Here is a 17,705-nt window from a genome sequence, read left to right as displayed (position 1 = left end):
ATAACTGTGTGCATGTGCTGCTGTTGCTGCTGCTAAGTTGCGTCAGTCATGTCCGACTCTGTGCGACCCCATAGACGGCAGCCCATCAGGCTCACCCGTCCCTGGGATTCTCCAGGCAAGAATACTGGAGTGGGTTGCCATTTCCTTCTCCAGTGCATGAAAGTGAAAAGTGAAAGTGAAGTCGCTCAGTCGTGTCCGACTCTTCGAGATCCCATGGGCTGCAGCCTACCAGGCTCCTCCGTCCATGGGGTTTCCCAGGCAAGAGTACTGGAGTGGGGTGCCATTGCAGCTGGGACAAATTCTGGACAAAAGATAAAAAAAGAGACCAAAAAAAGGAAACCCAAACCCAACTGCCACTTTTGAAGAGCCTGAAGCAAAAGCAGGATACTGAACATGTCCACTGCACATATCACCTCCTAAGGGGTTGGCAAAATGCCTAAGCCATGCCTCCAGCCCGACCCCTGGGCACACCCCTACCCTCACCCCACATAAGGAACAAGTTTTCTCTCCCCTCCACCTTTGGAAGCGAGCTTGTTTGTCTTCTCTCCCCTGCTGCAGCAGAGACCCCAATAAAGCCTTGCCTGAATTTGTTTGGCCTCTGGGGTCAGTTTCTATTGATTGCCGTGTATGCGTGCTCAGTTGTATCCAACTCCTTGTGACTCCATGGGCTGTGACCCGCTAGGCTCCTCTATCGATGGGATTTCCCAGGCAAGAAAACTGGAGTGGGTTGGTATTTCCTTCTCCAGGGTATCTTCCTTACCGAGGGATCAAACCCACGTCTCTTTGCACCTACTCCTGCATTGGCAGGCGGGTTCTTTACCAGCTGAGCCACTGGGGATTGATTGAGGAAGGTCAAGAACCCTGGTCTTGTTAGGTCAGTTAGGTAACTGTGCACCAGGAAGGCCTTCTGGACAAGCTTACCTCTTTACTTCTCTCCCTCCTTCCCAGACTGACAATCCTGAGACTAAGTTTCCTGGGATCTGAACACCTGCCTAGCTCCCTCTAGGAAACCAGCTCGCCCTTGCTTGTGGAAGGCAAGGGCACTTGGGACTTGTTTTTGCTGCCTTGTGCCACAGCACAAATCCCAATAGAGCCTTGCTTGAATTTCTCACCTGATCTTCATCAATTTCTATTGACTAAAGAGCCCAAGGACCTGAGTTGGTAAGACCATGAGCCCTTAAAACAGCCACCTGGCTCACCCACCCCTCAACCCCTAACTTCCTAACAGCAAAAGGGCCTCTTGGATCCTAGCCTTCCTCTAGATTTTGCTACTGACACAGGTTCTTGGACTCTTTAACTGATAGAAATCAATAAGGAGCCAGACAAGATATTCAGGCAAGGCTTTACCGGGACTCTGACTCGAACTACAGCAGCAGGGAGTGAAAACAAGCCCCGGTGTCCTTGCTCCTCCCTGAGGGGGCATGCAGGAGCTAGTTCCTTAAATGGGCTAACAACAGGGGCAGGTCTGTGGGTTGGGTCAGAGGGGTGACTTAGGGGGTCTGCCCATGCCACTTGCAAGTGGTACCCCTGTGCAAGGATCATGTTCAGTATCCTGTTTTTGTTCCCAGCACCTCAGAAATGGCAGTTGGTCTGCGGCCTTTTTGTGCACGCAGTTAGTTTTAGTCCCTCATAGTTTCTTGTATTCTGTTGCTTGGGGAGATGCTTGTCCAGGTGCAAGCATTCCACTAGAGGGTCCCAGGTCCTAGCCTATCAGCTGATCTCAATTTCAACTGAGCTTGGGCTTAGTTGCCTCTCAGCATGTGGGAATCTTAGTTCCCTGACCAGGGATTGAACCCTTGTCTCTTGCATTGGAAGGCAGATTCTTAACCACTGAACCACCTGGAGGAAGGCGGGGGCGGGAGGAAGAGGCCCAGAGAGATGCCCACAGGTGTATGTCTGAAGGGGACTCTTCACCCAGGGCCGCGCCACTCCCCTCTCCTCTCAGTTCCGTATGACCTGAACATGCATCCCGTGGACCAACCAGGGACCTCAGTCAGCAATCACCATCTTATTTTTCAGGGAAAAGGAATCTGGAAAGCCAGGAGAAATATTCACCTTCTCCTGAGTAAGGTGGGCATGGTCTGAACAGGGGAGCCAGCCCATCTCCTGAACTGAAATAAATCTGAATTAAGATGCCTCGGACCCTTTCCCCAGGCCTGAAGTCCTGTGATAGGATAAGAAGAGCCTAAGTCACAGAATTTAACCCCCGAACAACCATGGTACTGCCACTCGCAGCAGAATAGAGCCAGATCTCAGGCCCTGAGCACGCCTGGAACCCAGCCGAGAGTTTTGGGTGGGCTGCGTGGAAGTTCTGCCGACCTGGAAGGAGAGTTCTGTGCTCCTGTTTTAGGACATGGTTTAATGAGAAAAGGCATAATGAGAATCCTCCATTCAGCAGACAGCCTCGGGACGGGAGCCTCCGGCCCACACCCCGTGGTCATCCCCGTCCCGAGGCGGGATGGACTTTCTCATGGGCATACACAGCACCTCGTCGATGTAGATGGTGTTCTCCTTGATCTGGATCTCCTCCTGCAGGGCCAGCTGCCTGCAATTCAGACCTTTCAGCTCTACTTGAGCTTGGGCTAGTGTTTCCTTCAATCTAGGAGAAGAGGAAGAATGTGAGGGAACAATGTATGGCTCCATGTCACTGCTTCAGGGGGAAAAGTGTATTTGTCTATTCGGTGCTGGACTCAAATTGATGTGTCTGCTTCCTCTCTCCTCTTTAAGACAGAAATTTCCAATCAGTGGCCCTGGACCAGATTCACAAGGCAGACAAACCTGTGAGCTTCCAACATTTAAAACTAGAATATACCTAAACATATGGATTTGGACTTCAGAAAAATGTCAACATTGGGTCCGTGCCCTGCATGGCAGCAGTCGGCTGGAGTAGGTTCCTCTAGAAAGGAACCCCTAAACATGATAGATGCAAAGGTCTTTATGCTGGCTTCACCCATGATGACATTGCCTAGCCCTGCTCACAGTCCGGGTTTTTGGTTTTGTTTTGTTTTTTTAGTGTTTTCCTTGCTATGCGTGGGCTCTAGAGTGAGAGGGCTTGTAGGCTCTAGAATGCTCAGGCTTAGTAGTTGTGGTGCATGGACTTAGTTGCCCTGTAGCATGTGGGATCTTAGCTCCCCAACCAGGGATCGAACCCTCGTCCCCTGCATTGGAAGGCAGATTCTTAGCCATTGGATCACTAGGGAAGTCCCCACAGTCCAGGTTTAAATGGAGCCCCAGTAGCCCTTTGCCTGAGTGGCAAGTCGCTTCAGTTGTGTCTGACTCTCTGTGACCCTGTGGACTCTAGTCTGTTAGGCTCCTCTGTCCATGGGATTCTCCAGGCAGGAATACTGGAGTGGGTTGCTGTGCACTCCTCTAGGAGCTCTTTGCTTACCTTGCAACATTGTGGGTGATCTCACCGACCTCCTTGATCAGCCTGTACTGTGCAACATCTCGACACAGCTCCACGTTAGGCCTGTGTGTCCTGGTCTCCAGGCGTGTTTGAGCCACCTTGGCAGGCCCTTCTTGGTCGAGGATGGCTTTTTCAAGAACCACAATGTTTTTCTCCTGGGAGGCAATCTCTTCCATGACCTTACAAGAAGGGTTAGAGTAGGTGAGGGCAGGCTGTGTTCCTCAAAACTCGACAGCAGATGCTCTTAAGGGGTTAGGAAGAGGGGACCTCAGGTTACCTACCCACACAGGCTCCCTGAATTGGTCTGATCTCTTTTCCCTAGAGCAGTGACTGCTGGTGGGTAAGGTAACTCACCCAACCTTAGAATCTCAAGGATGGAATGGACATGGATGGTCATTGTTGCCTCATCTCCTTCTCAAATATGTTGATTTCCTGGGGAAGGCCCCCAGCAAAGCCTGGAGGCTGCCCATGTACCTTGGTGTGTGCATGCTAAGTCGCTTCAGTCGTGTCTGACTCTTTGCAACCCTACGAACTACGGCCCGCCAGGCTCCTCTGTCCATGGGATTCTCCAGGCAAGAATACTGGAGTGGATTGCTGTATCCTCTGCCAGGGGATCTTCCCAACCCAGAGACTGAACCTGTGTCTCTTACATATCCTGTACTTTTGTACCACGAAAGCTGCCTCTGCCTGTTTCTTTACCAGTCCACCCACTAGGACCAGTTCTGCCTGCTGCAGGAGTGAGCAGTTTAATCTGAGTTTTGTTAGTTTCTTTGATGGTGGCTTTGTGCCAACAAAAGATGTCTTCAAGGTACTTGGGTTTTTAGATTAATATTTAACTAGTTTAAGATTTTATTTCTTCCTTTTTTTTTCTTTTTTAACTTTGCATCATGGGAATTTCTAAACCTACATAAAAGTAGATAGTAAAACGAACCTCATGGACTCATCAATTGAAGTGATGATCATTCAATGATATATGGCTGCTTTTGAACTATAGCAGCAGAGTTAAGAAGTTGCAACAGACAGTATACATTATGCTCTCACTGTTTTGCGCTTCTGTCCAGACTGTGAATCCCAAAGACATGGTAATGACAGCATTCCAAATGCTACATGTATCACCATACTGTGGCACATTATTTAATTTTTTATTATCAGTGCATGCTCATCATGTTAAGACAAGAAAAGTGGGCTTTGTGGGTTGCACTTGTAAGGCAGAGTGAAGTGTAGGTTTTGTCCATTTATTAGAGAGCAAAGCACTGTGTTTATTATGCAAGGACACTACAATTGTAGTGAAAGAATACACTAACCATCAACGGTACCAGACTAAGCATTCACCACAATATTCCCAACACATAGGAGAGCAATGTTCAGAAAAACTGGAAATTTAAAACAGTATCTCATCACTGCAGAATTTCTTCACAAAAAGGAAAATGAGGCTTCTATCAAAATAAGATTCTAAGCAGCTCATGTGTTAGCCAAGTAAGGAAAGCCATTTACTTGATGGTGAGCTAATTAAATCACATTTGATTGCAGCAGCTGAGGAAGAGTGTCCAGGGAATATAAATTTTTAAGACTGTTAGTCTACAAGGATAGTTGCTTGAAGAGTTACGGACACAAGGAACAACATCTATAGTTAATTAAAAGCACACAAAGCACATGAATTTGGATGGTTTTCTTCTGTTCTTCATGAGTTGGCAGATGTTCTGATCCTGTTCAATGTCGTTTATTGAAGGAGTCAAAGCTGAGTTTGAAGTAACTAAAGAATTAGCCTCTATGAGTGACTGCATGAAATAATTATAGGTGAGGATATTTGCAAAAAGTTAAGAAAACAGGAACTCAGTACATCCTGAAGTGGAATCTACTAAGTGTTAGAGAGCTGATGATGATGTGGATACATGTTGAGCACAAAAAGGCTTAGCTGAGCATATTTACAGAGCTTGTGGAAATGTAAGCATTTTAAGGACTGTGGCTGGTTATTCATTAGAAAGTGCTTTGCAGAAGAGTTGTGGATCTATCATGTGTTATCGAACCAATTACGTCAACAGTGAACCATGAAGTTCACTTGGACTAGCTTCCATGGACTTGACTGTCTTTATTTCTGTGAATTTTTGTCAGAAATAGAAGTTGGTTATCCTCACTTGTCATACTACTCAGCAGTAAAATGGTATAGCAGTGGTGAAATGTTCTTGTGGTTTATTTTAGCTTGGGGCCAAGATTAAAATTTTTCTGAACAAGAACAACCTCTGTTATCAAACATGGAGTGGCTTTGGAAGTTCATTTTTGCTGCACACTTAAAAATATTTCTAAATGAGTCAACCTAAAATCACAAGGCAAGACAGCCTTTTCATACACTGGCTGCGATAAAGTCATTTCAACAACTGACATGATTTGCGTCACAAGTAGAATCAAGTTGCTTTATTTGCTTTTTGTGCTGCCAAAAGTTAAAACATGAAGTAAGACCTCCATTCCCCCACACATTTGCCAAAGAAATATTTTTCCAAGTTCTGGAAATTTTTTTTTTGGACCTCAAAGCAAGTGCAAAGGAAATTTTCATACTTCAAAATCCACTTAACTGTGCAATTAAGAGCTTCTAACTACCCTTCAACTGGGAGTGATTAATCTGATATGTAATGAGGTACTAAAAGGCAAATACTGTACCAGGAGAACAATTTAACAGGATTCTATAAAGGTATTCCAAGCAGTGAGCGTGTTCAATTAAAATCATATGCTCATAGGTGGCTATGTATACTTGGCAGTGCCTATCTGAATTAATGGATGCTTTCAAAGATAACATATACAAAATCTCATTACAGGTCAGCATTAACAGGTGAACCTCTGCAATAGTTTTGGTAGAAAATACTAACTTTGAACCCCAACAAAGCAAATTGTTTTCTTCCCCCCAAAAGAATCAATCCCCTTCTTCTCACCAGAAGACCTATAAAAACAACACCCAGTTATAATTATTTATACTTTTAATTTTGCCAATAAAGAATTTGTGGAAATTTGTTTTCTTTAATAAGAATATTAATATTAAGATATTAATAAGATATTAATATTAATATCTATGTAATATCCTTGATCTTGCGTCTTGGCCCACAGAAACAAAAATATTTACCCTCTGACCCTTTATAGAAAAATGTTGCTGACTCATTAAGGTAACTGAAGCCCTGGGTTAGATTAAATATTCTTGTACTAAATTCTAAGTATAGCTGGAGTTAAAATACGTTTCGTTCAATAAGGAAATAATCATGTCATTGAAATCAAAATGGGAGCCACCCTACCCTTTAATTTGAAGGTTGTCTCCTCAGTTTGTCAAGTCTCTTCGTGACCACGGAGGTTTCTGACCAGATGATAAGCAAGTGGAGACTTCTCTCATAGAGCTAGGTCCCAATCTCCAGATGGGGGCAGGGAACCTCACCTGATTTGTTTTAGTCCATCATTCCAGCCTGCCCAGACCATTTTTTTAAAAGCTAGTTATTTTCATTTTTATTTCATTTTCATTGGGCTGTGCCGGATCTTAGTTGAGGCATGCGGGATCTTTAGTTGTGGCACATGAACTCTTAATCGCAGCAGCATCTAGTTCATTGACCAGGGATGGAACCCTGGCCCTCTGCATTGAGAGTGCAGAGTCTTATCCACTGGACAACCAGGGAAGTCCCAGGTGCTCATTTTAGATGTGGCTTCCAAGGCCTCAGCCCCACAGCCCCCAGCTCCTGCAGGGATCTCCTCTGGTAGGACGGGGCTTCTCACAGGCCTCTGTAAAGACCGGCCTCTTGCCTTTTTTCTTACAGCGGATCCTTCCAACCTCTGTCTTTCTATCTAAGATCCATCTTTTGAGGCCTGGACTAAGTTCTTACTCCACCAGAAAGCCTCTTGACTATATTTGGCTATGTTTATCATTATTACTATTATTGTTGTTGTTGTTACTATTATTAGTAGCAGCAGCCAATTTTTAAAAAAATAACATTTATTTTTATTTATTTTGCTGCACCAGGTCTTAGCTGTTGCATGTGGGATCTGGATTCCCTGGACCAGGGATTGAACCTGCATCCCCTACTTTGGGAGCACAGAGTCTTAGCCACTGGATCACCACAGGAGTCCCAGCAGTGTAAAGAACCTGCTTGCCAGTGCAGGTGACATTAGAGACGCGGGTTTGATCCTTGGGTCAGGAAGACCCCCTGGAGGAGGGCATGGCAACCCACTCCAGTATTCTTGCCTGGAGAATCCCATGGACAGAGGAGCCTGGCAGGTTACAGTCCATGGGGTTGCAAACAGTCGGACACGACTGAGCGACTTACACATGCACACACACACGCTTGTGTGTGTGTGCGCACACGCAGAACTTCAGAATCATAAAGAATGTCTAAGAGCATACAGTTCATCTCCATGCTCCACAAAGGAGGAACTAAGGCCTGAAGCAGGGAGATAGCCTGTTCTTTGCAACAATGAGTGACAAAGGAGGCCCAGAGCAGCGCTAAGGCCCTCTCCCGTCCTCCAAAGTCCAAAGCCTGCTGCTAAGACGGAGAGAGGTGAGTGACATTTACTCCTTAGCACCCAGGATCACAAGCCCTAAAAGCCATTCTAGGTTTCCAGAGTGAAACCTTCTGAACGAGTTCGTCTGTAGTCCCTCCAGGAAGCTCACCTTGTCCAGATGAAGAGCCAGTTTGTCCCTGGCATCCTTGGTCTCCTTCAGCCCATTCTTGAAGGCGGTGTCCACCACATCACACTGCCTGCGCAGGTCATTGGCTGTCTGGGACAGGATTCGGTCCACCAGGGCCTTCAGCGTCAGGGAGTTGTTCCTCTGTTTGTCAGCCTTCTCCACGTTGGTGTTGGAAAAGTCTAGCCAGTCTTCCAGACTCACGGAGCTGAAACGGGACCCACGCACTCATTTGTAGCATATCTGGACTTGGCGTGGGGGTGTAGGGGGGGAGGACAAGTGACTGGAAACCAGTGGGAAATTAGGCCTCCCTCCAACAATGGAAGCACCTAGAACATTTCCCCATCTCTAGGCAGAGTGAACACTGGTCTGTCAGTGGCAACAGCTGCCACTCTAGGGAAATCTGCTTACTCTCTGCCAGGCACTGGGATGGCACTTTACAGACACTCTCTCATTTAATTTTCATGCTGGCCTAGTGAGGTGGCTTTCATACCCCTATTTGACAGATGTGGAAAACAGAGGCTCATAAACATGGAGTAACCTGGTCAAGATCACACAGGTAGGAACAATGTAAATATCAAAATAAATTATAGTAGTCACAGATTATCATGTGAGTGTGTGTTCAGTTGCTAAATTGTGTCCAACTCTTTGCGACCCCATGGACTGTAGCCTGCCAGGCTCCTCTGTCCATGTGGCTTTTCCCAGGCAAGAATACTGAAGTGGTTTGCCATTTCCTTCTCCAGGGGACCTTTCAAGACCAGGGATCGAACCCATTATCCTGCATTGGTAGGCAGATTCTTTACCACTGAGCTAGCTGGGAAGCCCACAGATTATAATACACTGAAAAAAATAGGATAATCATGAGTGTATAGTGAAATGCTATAAATAAAAGAATTGCTAGTTTGACAAGGAACTGCTTTTTATAGCACTGAAGAGTCTCAAAATAATGTTGATTGGGAGATTCAACATTATGGAATGTTATATATTTTGTCATATACTATATATGTACTATATACATGACAAGATATACAACATTCAAAATATAAGTATATGATGCTATTTAATAAATGCAGAAGCAGGCAGAACAAACCTATTAGAAGCCAGGAATGTGGTTCTTTTTGGGGGAGGAGAGAGGGAGCATTGATCAAGTGGGGGCGGGGTGGAGGTTTTGGTGTTGGTGGTAACATTTTCTTTCTTGGCCTGGTTGGTGGTTACGTGGAGACTGCCATCTGGGATGGTCCCTGATGACCTCCTATGTCTCCTGGTGTTCACACCTTTGTACAATGCCTTCCCCTTGAGTTGTGTGATGAACTCATTGACTCATTTCTCACGAATCGCTGTGATGAGAGGTCATGTCTGAGATGAGGTTGAAAGAAGGAAGACTATGGCTTCTCTCTTGGGTGCCTTCTCTCTTTTGCTTCCTCTTAGATCAGCTGCCATGTCGAGCCTTCAGATGAGACTGCAGTCCCAGTTGACAGATTGACTACAACCTCGAGAGAGGTGAGCCAGAGGGGCCCAGCTGAGTGATACCTGGGCTCCTGACCCACAGAAGCTGGGAGATAACACGCTTATTGTTTTAAATCTGCAAAGTTTGGGGGTAACTTGGTAACAGCAAAAGATAACTAAAATGATGATAATTCATTAAACCATTGACTATTATTTGTGCAATTTTCTTTCTTTTCTGTGTTTTTTTTTTTTTGGCTTATGGGATCTTTGTTCTCAAAAGAGAGGTTGAACCTGGGCCCGGGTAGTGAAAGCACTGGACCAGGAAATTCCTGTGCAGTTTTCTATATGTATGATTTACTTTAAAAAAGGAATTCCTGTGCAGTTTTCTGTATGTATGTTTTACTTTATAAAGAATGTTTAAAAATTAGAATGAGTTAGGTCTGTGATGTAATATTACTTGAAAAATGTAAATCAGATGTTATAGAAAAGGTAAAGAGTATAATCTCATTTTTGTAACAAAACTATTTGTGTACGTGAGTGTATATGCATGTTTGTATGAACATACAGGAAACACTGGCTATCTCAGGAAAACTATAACTTGCTCTTTATACATTTTCAAATTCTTCTACTTGTTAAAAATGCAAATAGGTAAATGAATAAATTTGAGAGGTTTTAAGATTTTATTTTAGGGACTTCCCTGGTAGTTCAATGATTAAGACTCCATGTTTCCACTGCAGGGGCACGGGTTCCAGCCCTGGTTGGGGAACTAAAATCCTGCACTCAACAAAGTACAGCCAAAAAAAATTTTTTTTTTACATCAGACTTTCTTAAAGTGGGGCCTAGCCTGGAGGACTGAGTCACCACTGGGCCCTGTAGGGTAGTCACTGCTCAGTGCCTGCCTTTGCCTGAAACTTGCCTCTTACCAGCTCTCAGCCTAAGGTCAGGATGATGTCCTAGGTCCTGCTGGCCTCTCCAAGAAGTATTGGGACATCACACAGTGGGGAGGAGGACAGCGTGGCCAGGCCAGCAGGGACTCACTCACTTCGGTTCAACCCTCACGACATTCTCAGAAAACTTGATGTTTGGCGAGTTGTTGTTGAGTGAGACGCAGATATCATCAATGGTTATGGCGGTAAACTTGTCCCTCAAATCCTTTTCAAGATTGTACTTGGCAGACCGGTTCAGCCTGAAGGGAGAAGGTAAACTGGGTTTCTTCCTCTGGAATGCTCAAGTGGCACCTACATCAGGTTCTTGGGAGACCCTGGAAAATGAAGCTAGTCTAGTGCAACACGGCGGCACGTCCTCCCACCTTCTCATCCACACACACACACACACACACACACACACACACACACGCATGCACGCACACACGCCATTAATGCCTGGTGACCAATTAACGTATCCAGGCCTGGACTTCGAAATCCTCCTTTCAACTGTGACCTTTTCTAACATCACCACTGTGGCATCCTGTTTGTGAGAGGTCAGCCCTGGCAGGAAATGAATGGCTCCACTGTTCTCTAGTCTCTAATCAGGGGTGAAATTCTGCAGCATCCCAACCCATCACCAGAAAGCGACTCTCAGGCATGAGAGTTTGTCCAGGTCTCATTCTGAGTGTTCCCTGGCCACCTTGGGGCGTGGAGAGTGCTTGTAGGATATTAAACCCCATTCTTCCTGTGCCAGGGAGCATGGTCTTGCTGGGCACAGCTTTTCCTAGATATGCCCAGTGGAGATGCGGGGGCAGTACCTGACTTGCTCGGATGTCTCCTCCAGGGTGCGAGTCAGCAGGGTCAATACTCCCCGGATGATCTCATCTTCCTTGATTAGCTCCTGTTCTACCTCATCATGGACCAGGTCAATACCAACCCGCTTCTCCCTGGCCGGGAGAAAAGTGGACAGTCATCCCATGTGCGGAGGGAGACAACTCAAAATTTGCTGACTTTTAAAACTATCAAGACAACTGCACCCAATCCATCTGGACGATGTGACAGGGGATGTACATTGAAAGTGAAAGTGTTAGTCACTTAGACGTGTCTAACTCTTTGTGACCCCATAGACTGTAGCCCGCCAGACTCCTCTGTTCATGAGATTTCCCAGGTAAGCATACTGGAATGGATAGCCATTCCCTTCTCCAGGGGAATCTTCCAAACTCAGGGATTGAACCTGGGTTTCCAGCATTGCAGGCAGATTCTTTACCATCTGAGCCACTGGGATATACATTAGTTGATGTCTCTTTGACTTCAAAATATTCAAAACACAAAGAAGAAAAATGAATCAGTGATTGGTCACTTGGTCTGAAAAATTCCAGCTGGACTTTTTTGCCTCAATTTCGCCATCAATTCACAAGGCTTTTCCTTCTTACCTATTTATTGAAAAGACTGTCGTTTGACTTAGAATTTTAAAGACATAGGTTTTCTTCCTTGAGCCCAGTCTTGTTTTTTAACAAGGATTGAATTGAAAAAGACGCTTTATAATAATAGTAATAATAATAATGTCAAAATTAATAGTACTCCACCACTGAGCACTTACCATGAGACACGCACTGTACTGAGCTTTTCATGTGAAAATTCATTCTCATATAACCTTTCAGTTACAGGTAAGGAAACTGAGTTTCAGAGAGGTTACCGATCCTGTGTCACAGAATTGGGCATTACACAAGCTTTTAACCACTTCCTCCCAAAATTGATCGGTCACTATCTGATAGTTCATTCTTTTCCACCTGCCTGATAGTGCTTGTGAGGAAGGCTCCATCACTCACCAGCTGTGTGGGGTCAGGCACGTTGTATAATTTATCTGTGCCTTGGTTTCTTCTTCTGTGAAATGGGTATAACTATCAGTACTTCCTAGGGTTGTGGCAAGGAACAAAAGAGATATGAAAGCAGACAGCATGGGACCTGGCACAGAGTAGCATGTACTCAATCCACTTAGCAACATCTACATCCTAATCACCCTTAGGTGTGGACTTGAGCCAACTGGATGTTGGCTTCTTTGATCACCTGCTACTTTCCTTTGCTTTACCAGCTCTCTAAATCTGGTTGAGTTGCTGCCTGGTTGCTGCAGACGGTCCTGGTGAAGCTCACTGAGGCAACAGGGCTTTCTGAGGAGGAGGAACAGAGTGGACAGAGCCACAGTGCAAGCAGCTCAACACCCCAAGTGCATCCCACTGTTGGGGATGAGATGCGGGACTGGATGGAGAGCTCACTGGGGGCCCAACCATGATGGACCTCATTTTTGAAGCTAAGAAGTTTGAACTTGATCTTGAAGGTGTTAGGGCATAGGGTGGTAATGAAGGGATTTTAAAGCTGGGGAGTGACCTAGAAAGATCTGCATTGGGGAAAGTTCACATAATAGCTCGTGTAGATGATGCACTCGATTGGAGGGGGCTATGGTGGCAGCAACAAGACTCATTAGGGTGCTCCAGAAGATTTATGGGGATCAGGTCTGTGAATCAGAATCACCCCAAAGCAGAGAGGAGCATCCTGCTCATAGTACTTACATGAGGGAAATTATAGTAAAAAGGTACATTAGCACAGTGCTCTCTGGATTATGAAGTGCTTCCATGTGCTCTGTGTATGGGAGCAGGCTTGTCCTCTAGCAACTGTATCTGCTTTGTCTGCCCAAAATAAAGACCACCATTTCCCAGTTTCTATTGGTGTGGCCGTGTGACTAAGCTCTGGTCAATGAGACACAAATAGAAATGGTGAATGCTAAACCCTAATTATTCCTACTTGTTGGAATGTAGACATAATGGCTGGCACTCTAGTTGCCATCTTGAATCACGAGGTAACCTTGGGAGTGAAAAACAAGCACAGGGAGCAACAAGATAGTGGAGCAACAGAATTAAAAAGGCCTGGGAGCCTGACGCTGTGGCCTACTATGCCAACCCTGAACTAGCTCCAGATTCCTTAAATGTGAGAGGAAAAAGTTCAAAGTTATTTTGCCCCTTTCTGATTACCCACAGCCAAACCTAGACCTAACTTATATTGAGGTTAGTTAAGAGCAGAGTTTAGACATGAACCAAGTCCAGTGCTCCTTCTGCTGCCCAGCACCATGAGTATGCTTAGATAATTTCAGGCTCTAAAAGAACACACGCTTATTTATTTCATTCTAACCCACCACCAAGCACAGTCGGTTTTTACTACTCAGCATTTCATGTCCCAGAAGATTCATTAGAGGAACCATCCCTCCTACCTACCTGTATTCCAAGCATTTCTCTGTGATGCGCAAGGGCTCTTTAAAGCTCTCGAGGGCTTTCTCCAATCTGGTCTGATAGAGGAGTAGATCTTCAGTTGCATATACCAGCTGCTCAAGTTTGTCATCTAATTCCTTCTTCCAGAACCTGACTTCCTCAAGTCTCTGTTCTGAAGCACACAGAGAAGTCACTCCAGGATGAATCTATTCCCAGTGCAGTCAACTCTTAGATTAGAAACTTGAAGACTATTGTGAAACTACCGAGATACTTTCTTTCCTTCTCAGAATGGTGCTATTTGGGGTATCTATACATCTTTGTGTTTATTAGAATGGAAGGAAGGAAGAAAGGGAGGGAGGGAGGGAGGAAGGAAGGAAAAAGAACATATTTCTTCTTATATTTAACATCAAAGTAATCCAAAGATCATTCTACACTCATTGACTCCAATTCCTCAAGGTGCCTTGTTTTAAATAATTTTTAATTTTGTCAAAGACACAAAAGTATATTATTTGAAAAGTCCCTGGGCACCACTTTGAAACTGTGTTCGTAGGAATGGGATTGTCAAGAGAGCATTACTCTTTCTTTAAGACTCACCTTAGGCCTTCCCTGCTGGTCCAGTGGTAAAGAGTCTGCCTGCCAATGCAAGGGACATGAGTTTGATCCCTAGTCGGGGAAGATTCCATATGCTTTGGAGCAACTAAGCCCATGCGCCAAAACTACTGAGCCTGCACCCTAGAGCCCAGGCTCCACAACAAGAGAAGCCATCACAATGAGAAGTCTGCACATCACAACAAAGAGTTGCCCCCACTCACCGCAACTAGAGAAAGCTGGAGCACAGCAATGAAGACCCAGCACAGCCAAAAATAAAAATTAATAAATATTAAAAAAAAAGACTCAGCACAAATATTCCTCTTTAGGATGTCTTTTCCAACTCTCCAGTGTCTACTCCACCTTCACTTCTGTACCCCTTCCCACAGCACCTATCTAGTTACATTCTGATTAACAATTTTTGTATCTTTCTCCTCCTCAATCTGAGAGCCCCTTAAAAACAAGAGGCTCTGATACCCCTGTGATAGCCACAGTGCTTAGTCCATGGATGCTCTTAGATGCTCAACAGACGTATATCAAATCAAAAAAAGAATGACTGATGGATGACTGCAAATCAGACTGAGTTACCATGTCTCTTGTTGTTCAGTTGATCAGTAGTGTTTTACTCTTTGCGACACCATGGACTGCAGCACGCCAGGCCTCCCTGTCCTTCACCATCTCCTGGAGCTTGCTCAAACTCATGTCCGTTGAGTCAGTGATGCCGTCCAACCATCTTGTCCTCTGTCATACCCTTCTCCTCCTGCCTTCAATCTTTCCCAGCATCCGGGTCTTTTCTAATGAGTCAGCTCTTCTCATCAGCTGGCCAAAGTACTGGAGCTTCAGCTTCGGCTTCAGTCCTTCCAGTGAATATTCATGGTTGATTTCTTTAGGGATTGACTGGTTGGATCTCCTTGCAGTCCAAGGGACTCTCAGGAGTCTTCTCCAACATCACAGTTCAAAAGCATCAAAAGCGTGTCTCTTAGGGCAACGAACTTAAAGACAGAACCTGGAGAATACATGTTTCTCTCTAATATTTCAAGATAATACACTGCCACTCCTGAATAAGAAATGCTAATGACAATACAGTAGCATTCAAACATGTTTACAAACATAGCAAGTGTGTTATCTTACCTAGTTTCTTATTCACATCGCTTTGAGATTTTCTTGTGGTCCTCTCAATTTCATCCACAAGCCTCTGGCTTTCTGCTACCAGGCGTTCAGACCGGGACCTTTGGGCTTCTGCTCTATGGTACTGGTTTTTATTAGCAATTTGCCACTCTGCGCGCAAGAACTTGGGTGGCTGTTGTAGTAGTTTGGCCATTTGAAGTTTCCAAAGTCCTGCTTAAAAGCAGATTTTTTTTTTTTAGATTCACTGAAAGCACGTTGTCTTGTTTTTAATGTCAGTTTTTATTAAAGTGTGACATTCGTACTAAAGAGTGCACAAACCATAATCTGTACACAAAATGAAAAACTCAGTATATCTAGCACCCAGATCAAGAAATAAACATTACAAGCACCTCATGCCTTGTTCTGACCACTATTCTTCACCCCAGCCCCACACAGTAACCACTATTCCATTTTTTTTTCACTATTCCAATTTTTAACACTATACATTAGTTTTGATATTTTTGAACTTAATATAGAATCCCTAAGTACCCTTTTTTCCTATACACTCTTTTATCTGACTTCTTAACAAACAGCATTATGTTTGTAAGATTTATCAGGATTGTTCACATAGTTGTAGTTTGTTCATTCTCATTTCTGTGTAGTATACCATTGTATGATTATACCACAATTTATCTCTCACTCTGTTTTTTTTTATTGTTTATGGATATTTGAGTTTTCAGTTTGGGGTTATTATGAGAATGCTATGAATATTCACATATAGAGAGAATATGTATTTTGGTGAACACATGCATGCATTTTTAGAACTCATTTGAATTGCTAGGTCATAGGGCAGTGTTCCATTTTAGTAGGTATTGCCTACCAGATGAATCCAGGTGTGTTTTCTAAAAACAAAAAGAGCAAATGTGACATCTGTAAACTGACAGATGTCAGTTTCCCAGGACAAAGAACAGGAGAGAACAAGAAGAGGAACCCATGAAGAGGTAGCAGGCAGAGGCCAGCAGCAAGAACATGTCTCCTCCTCCTCTGCACACAGCAGGATTCCCTGATGGTTCAGATGATAAAGAATCCACCTGCAATGCAGGAGACCTCAGTTCGATTCCTGGGTTGGGAAGATCCCCTGGAGAAGGGAATGGCAACCCACTCCAGGATTCTTGCTTGGAGAATCCCATGGACAGAGGAGCCTGGCAGGCTACAGTCCATGGGGTCGCAAAGAGTCAGACACGACTGAGTGATTAACACACACACACACATACATCTGCACACAGCTCTGACTGTGAGACCTGTCTTCCTCAGACAGGGCTGAAATTTGCCCCCACCCAAGTCCATGTGGGCTAAATTGCGACTCTATGGACTGCAGCCCACCAGGCTCCTCTATCCATGGGATTTTCCAGGCAAGAATACTGGAGTGAATTGCATGCTGTCCTCCAGGGGATCTTCCCAATCCAGGGATTGAACCCTCGATCTTATGTCTTCTCCATTGGCAGGTGGGTTCTTCACCACTAGTGCCACCTGGGAAGCCCCATCCTCACCCAAAACATATATGAGTGCCTGCCCTTAAAGGCTTCTGAATCTCTGAAGGTTGGAACTGAAGTCAGATCTTGACCAGGCTGAGTCTCAGGCCCCGGGCCCCCTCTGACAACATGGGGTCTCCAAATCCAGTCCATTCAATGGCCTCTGCCAGTTTTGTCTGAGTGTGGGGCTCAACATTTAACCCCAGATTTCTGGATAAGTCTGAGCAGCTCCCAGAGAAATCGAAATTAGGGCTAAAAGAGGTAGAAATTAAACCTAAATTTTGGCTGATCCCAATGGGCACAAGGCATTGGATAGGTCTGTGGACTGCAGTTAAGAGTTGATGGGGTGGGGCCGAGGCTTACTTACCCCAGCGCCACAAAGAACTACTTCACAACTTGGGGATGGGAGCCTCCTTACTCCCGCGGGAGCTCTGGGCCTTTGGGGAAATGGGACGTAAACAGCTCAGGCTCTATGGCAACCGGTGACGCGTTACCAGGGCAAAGGGGGGTGGGGTCCGCTGCAAAGCAGCGTTTTCTCCGGAAGGCTCTGCGCAGGCGCGAGTGTTGTCTTTTCGCCTGCGCTAGGGACTTGGCGATGTGGCCTGAGAGGGCTCAGGCCAGATACATATCTCAATGTACCGCGAAGATGCGGGACACCAAGCTGGGACTCAGGAGGCCTGAGACTGGTCCTGCTGCGGACTGGCCCACCTCGGGCCGCACAGCTCTCACTGCGTCTCGGACTCCCCAGATGTACCGCGAAATTGGGCTGGACGATGCCTCCAGGCC

The 17,705-nt window shown here is 45.2% G+C and overlaps 1 protein-coding gene across 2 annotated transcripts; it reads right to left on the bottom strand.

Moving 5' to 3' along the window:
- Positions 1–2,339: 2,339 nt before the first annotated feature.
- TEKT1 (tektin 1) lies at positions 2,340–17,352 on the bottom strand. 2 transcript variants are annotated; one of them, XM_081579852.1, is made up of 8 exons: positions 17,287–17,352; positions 15,412–15,621; positions 13,699–13,864; positions 11,251–11,379; positions 10,549–10,692; positions 8,046–8,268; positions 3,389–3,585; positions 2,340–2,599 (listed from the first exon to the last, which is right to left on the bottom strand). In XM_081579852.1, exons 2-8 carry the CDS (start codon positions 15,599–15,601, stop codon positions 2,392–2,394), a joined length of 1,257 nt encoding a protein of 418 aa, XP_081435978.1. In that variant the 5' UTR covers positions 15,602–15,621; positions 17,287–17,352; the 3' UTR covers positions 2,340–2,391. The 2 variants fall into 2 exon arrangements, with proteins under 2 accessions (XP_081435978.1, XP_081435977.1); XM_081579851.1 differs by having other exon boundaries at positions 15,412–15,618.
- Positions 17,353–17,705: the final 353 nt, after the last annotated feature.

This window comes from Giraffa tippelskirchi, chromosome 3, assembly GCF_054371585.1.
Source record: "Giraffa tippelskirchi isolate mGirTip1 chromosome 3, T2T-mGirTip1v1.2.pri, whole genome shotgun sequence".
Taxonomy (NCBI): Eukaryota; Metazoa; Chordata; class Mammalia; order Artiodactyla; family Giraffidae; genus Giraffa; species Giraffa tippelskirchi.
This window is presented reverse-complemented; position numbering and strand designations above follow the sequence as displayed.

Coding starts and splice junctions, on each gene's coding strand:
- TEKT1 (XM_081579852.1), bottom strand. CDS start 15,601: ATGGCCAAACTACTACAACAGCCACCCAAGTTCTTGCGCGCAGAGTGG. Junction 13,865..15,411: donor CGATGTGAATAAGAAACTAG/GTAAGATAACAC, acceptor TGTGTGCTTCAG/AACAGAGACTTGAGGAAGTC. Junction 2,600..3,388: donor ATCACCCACAATGTTGCAAG/GTAAGCAAAGAG, acceptor CTCTTCTCCTAG/ATTGAAGGAAACACTAGCCC.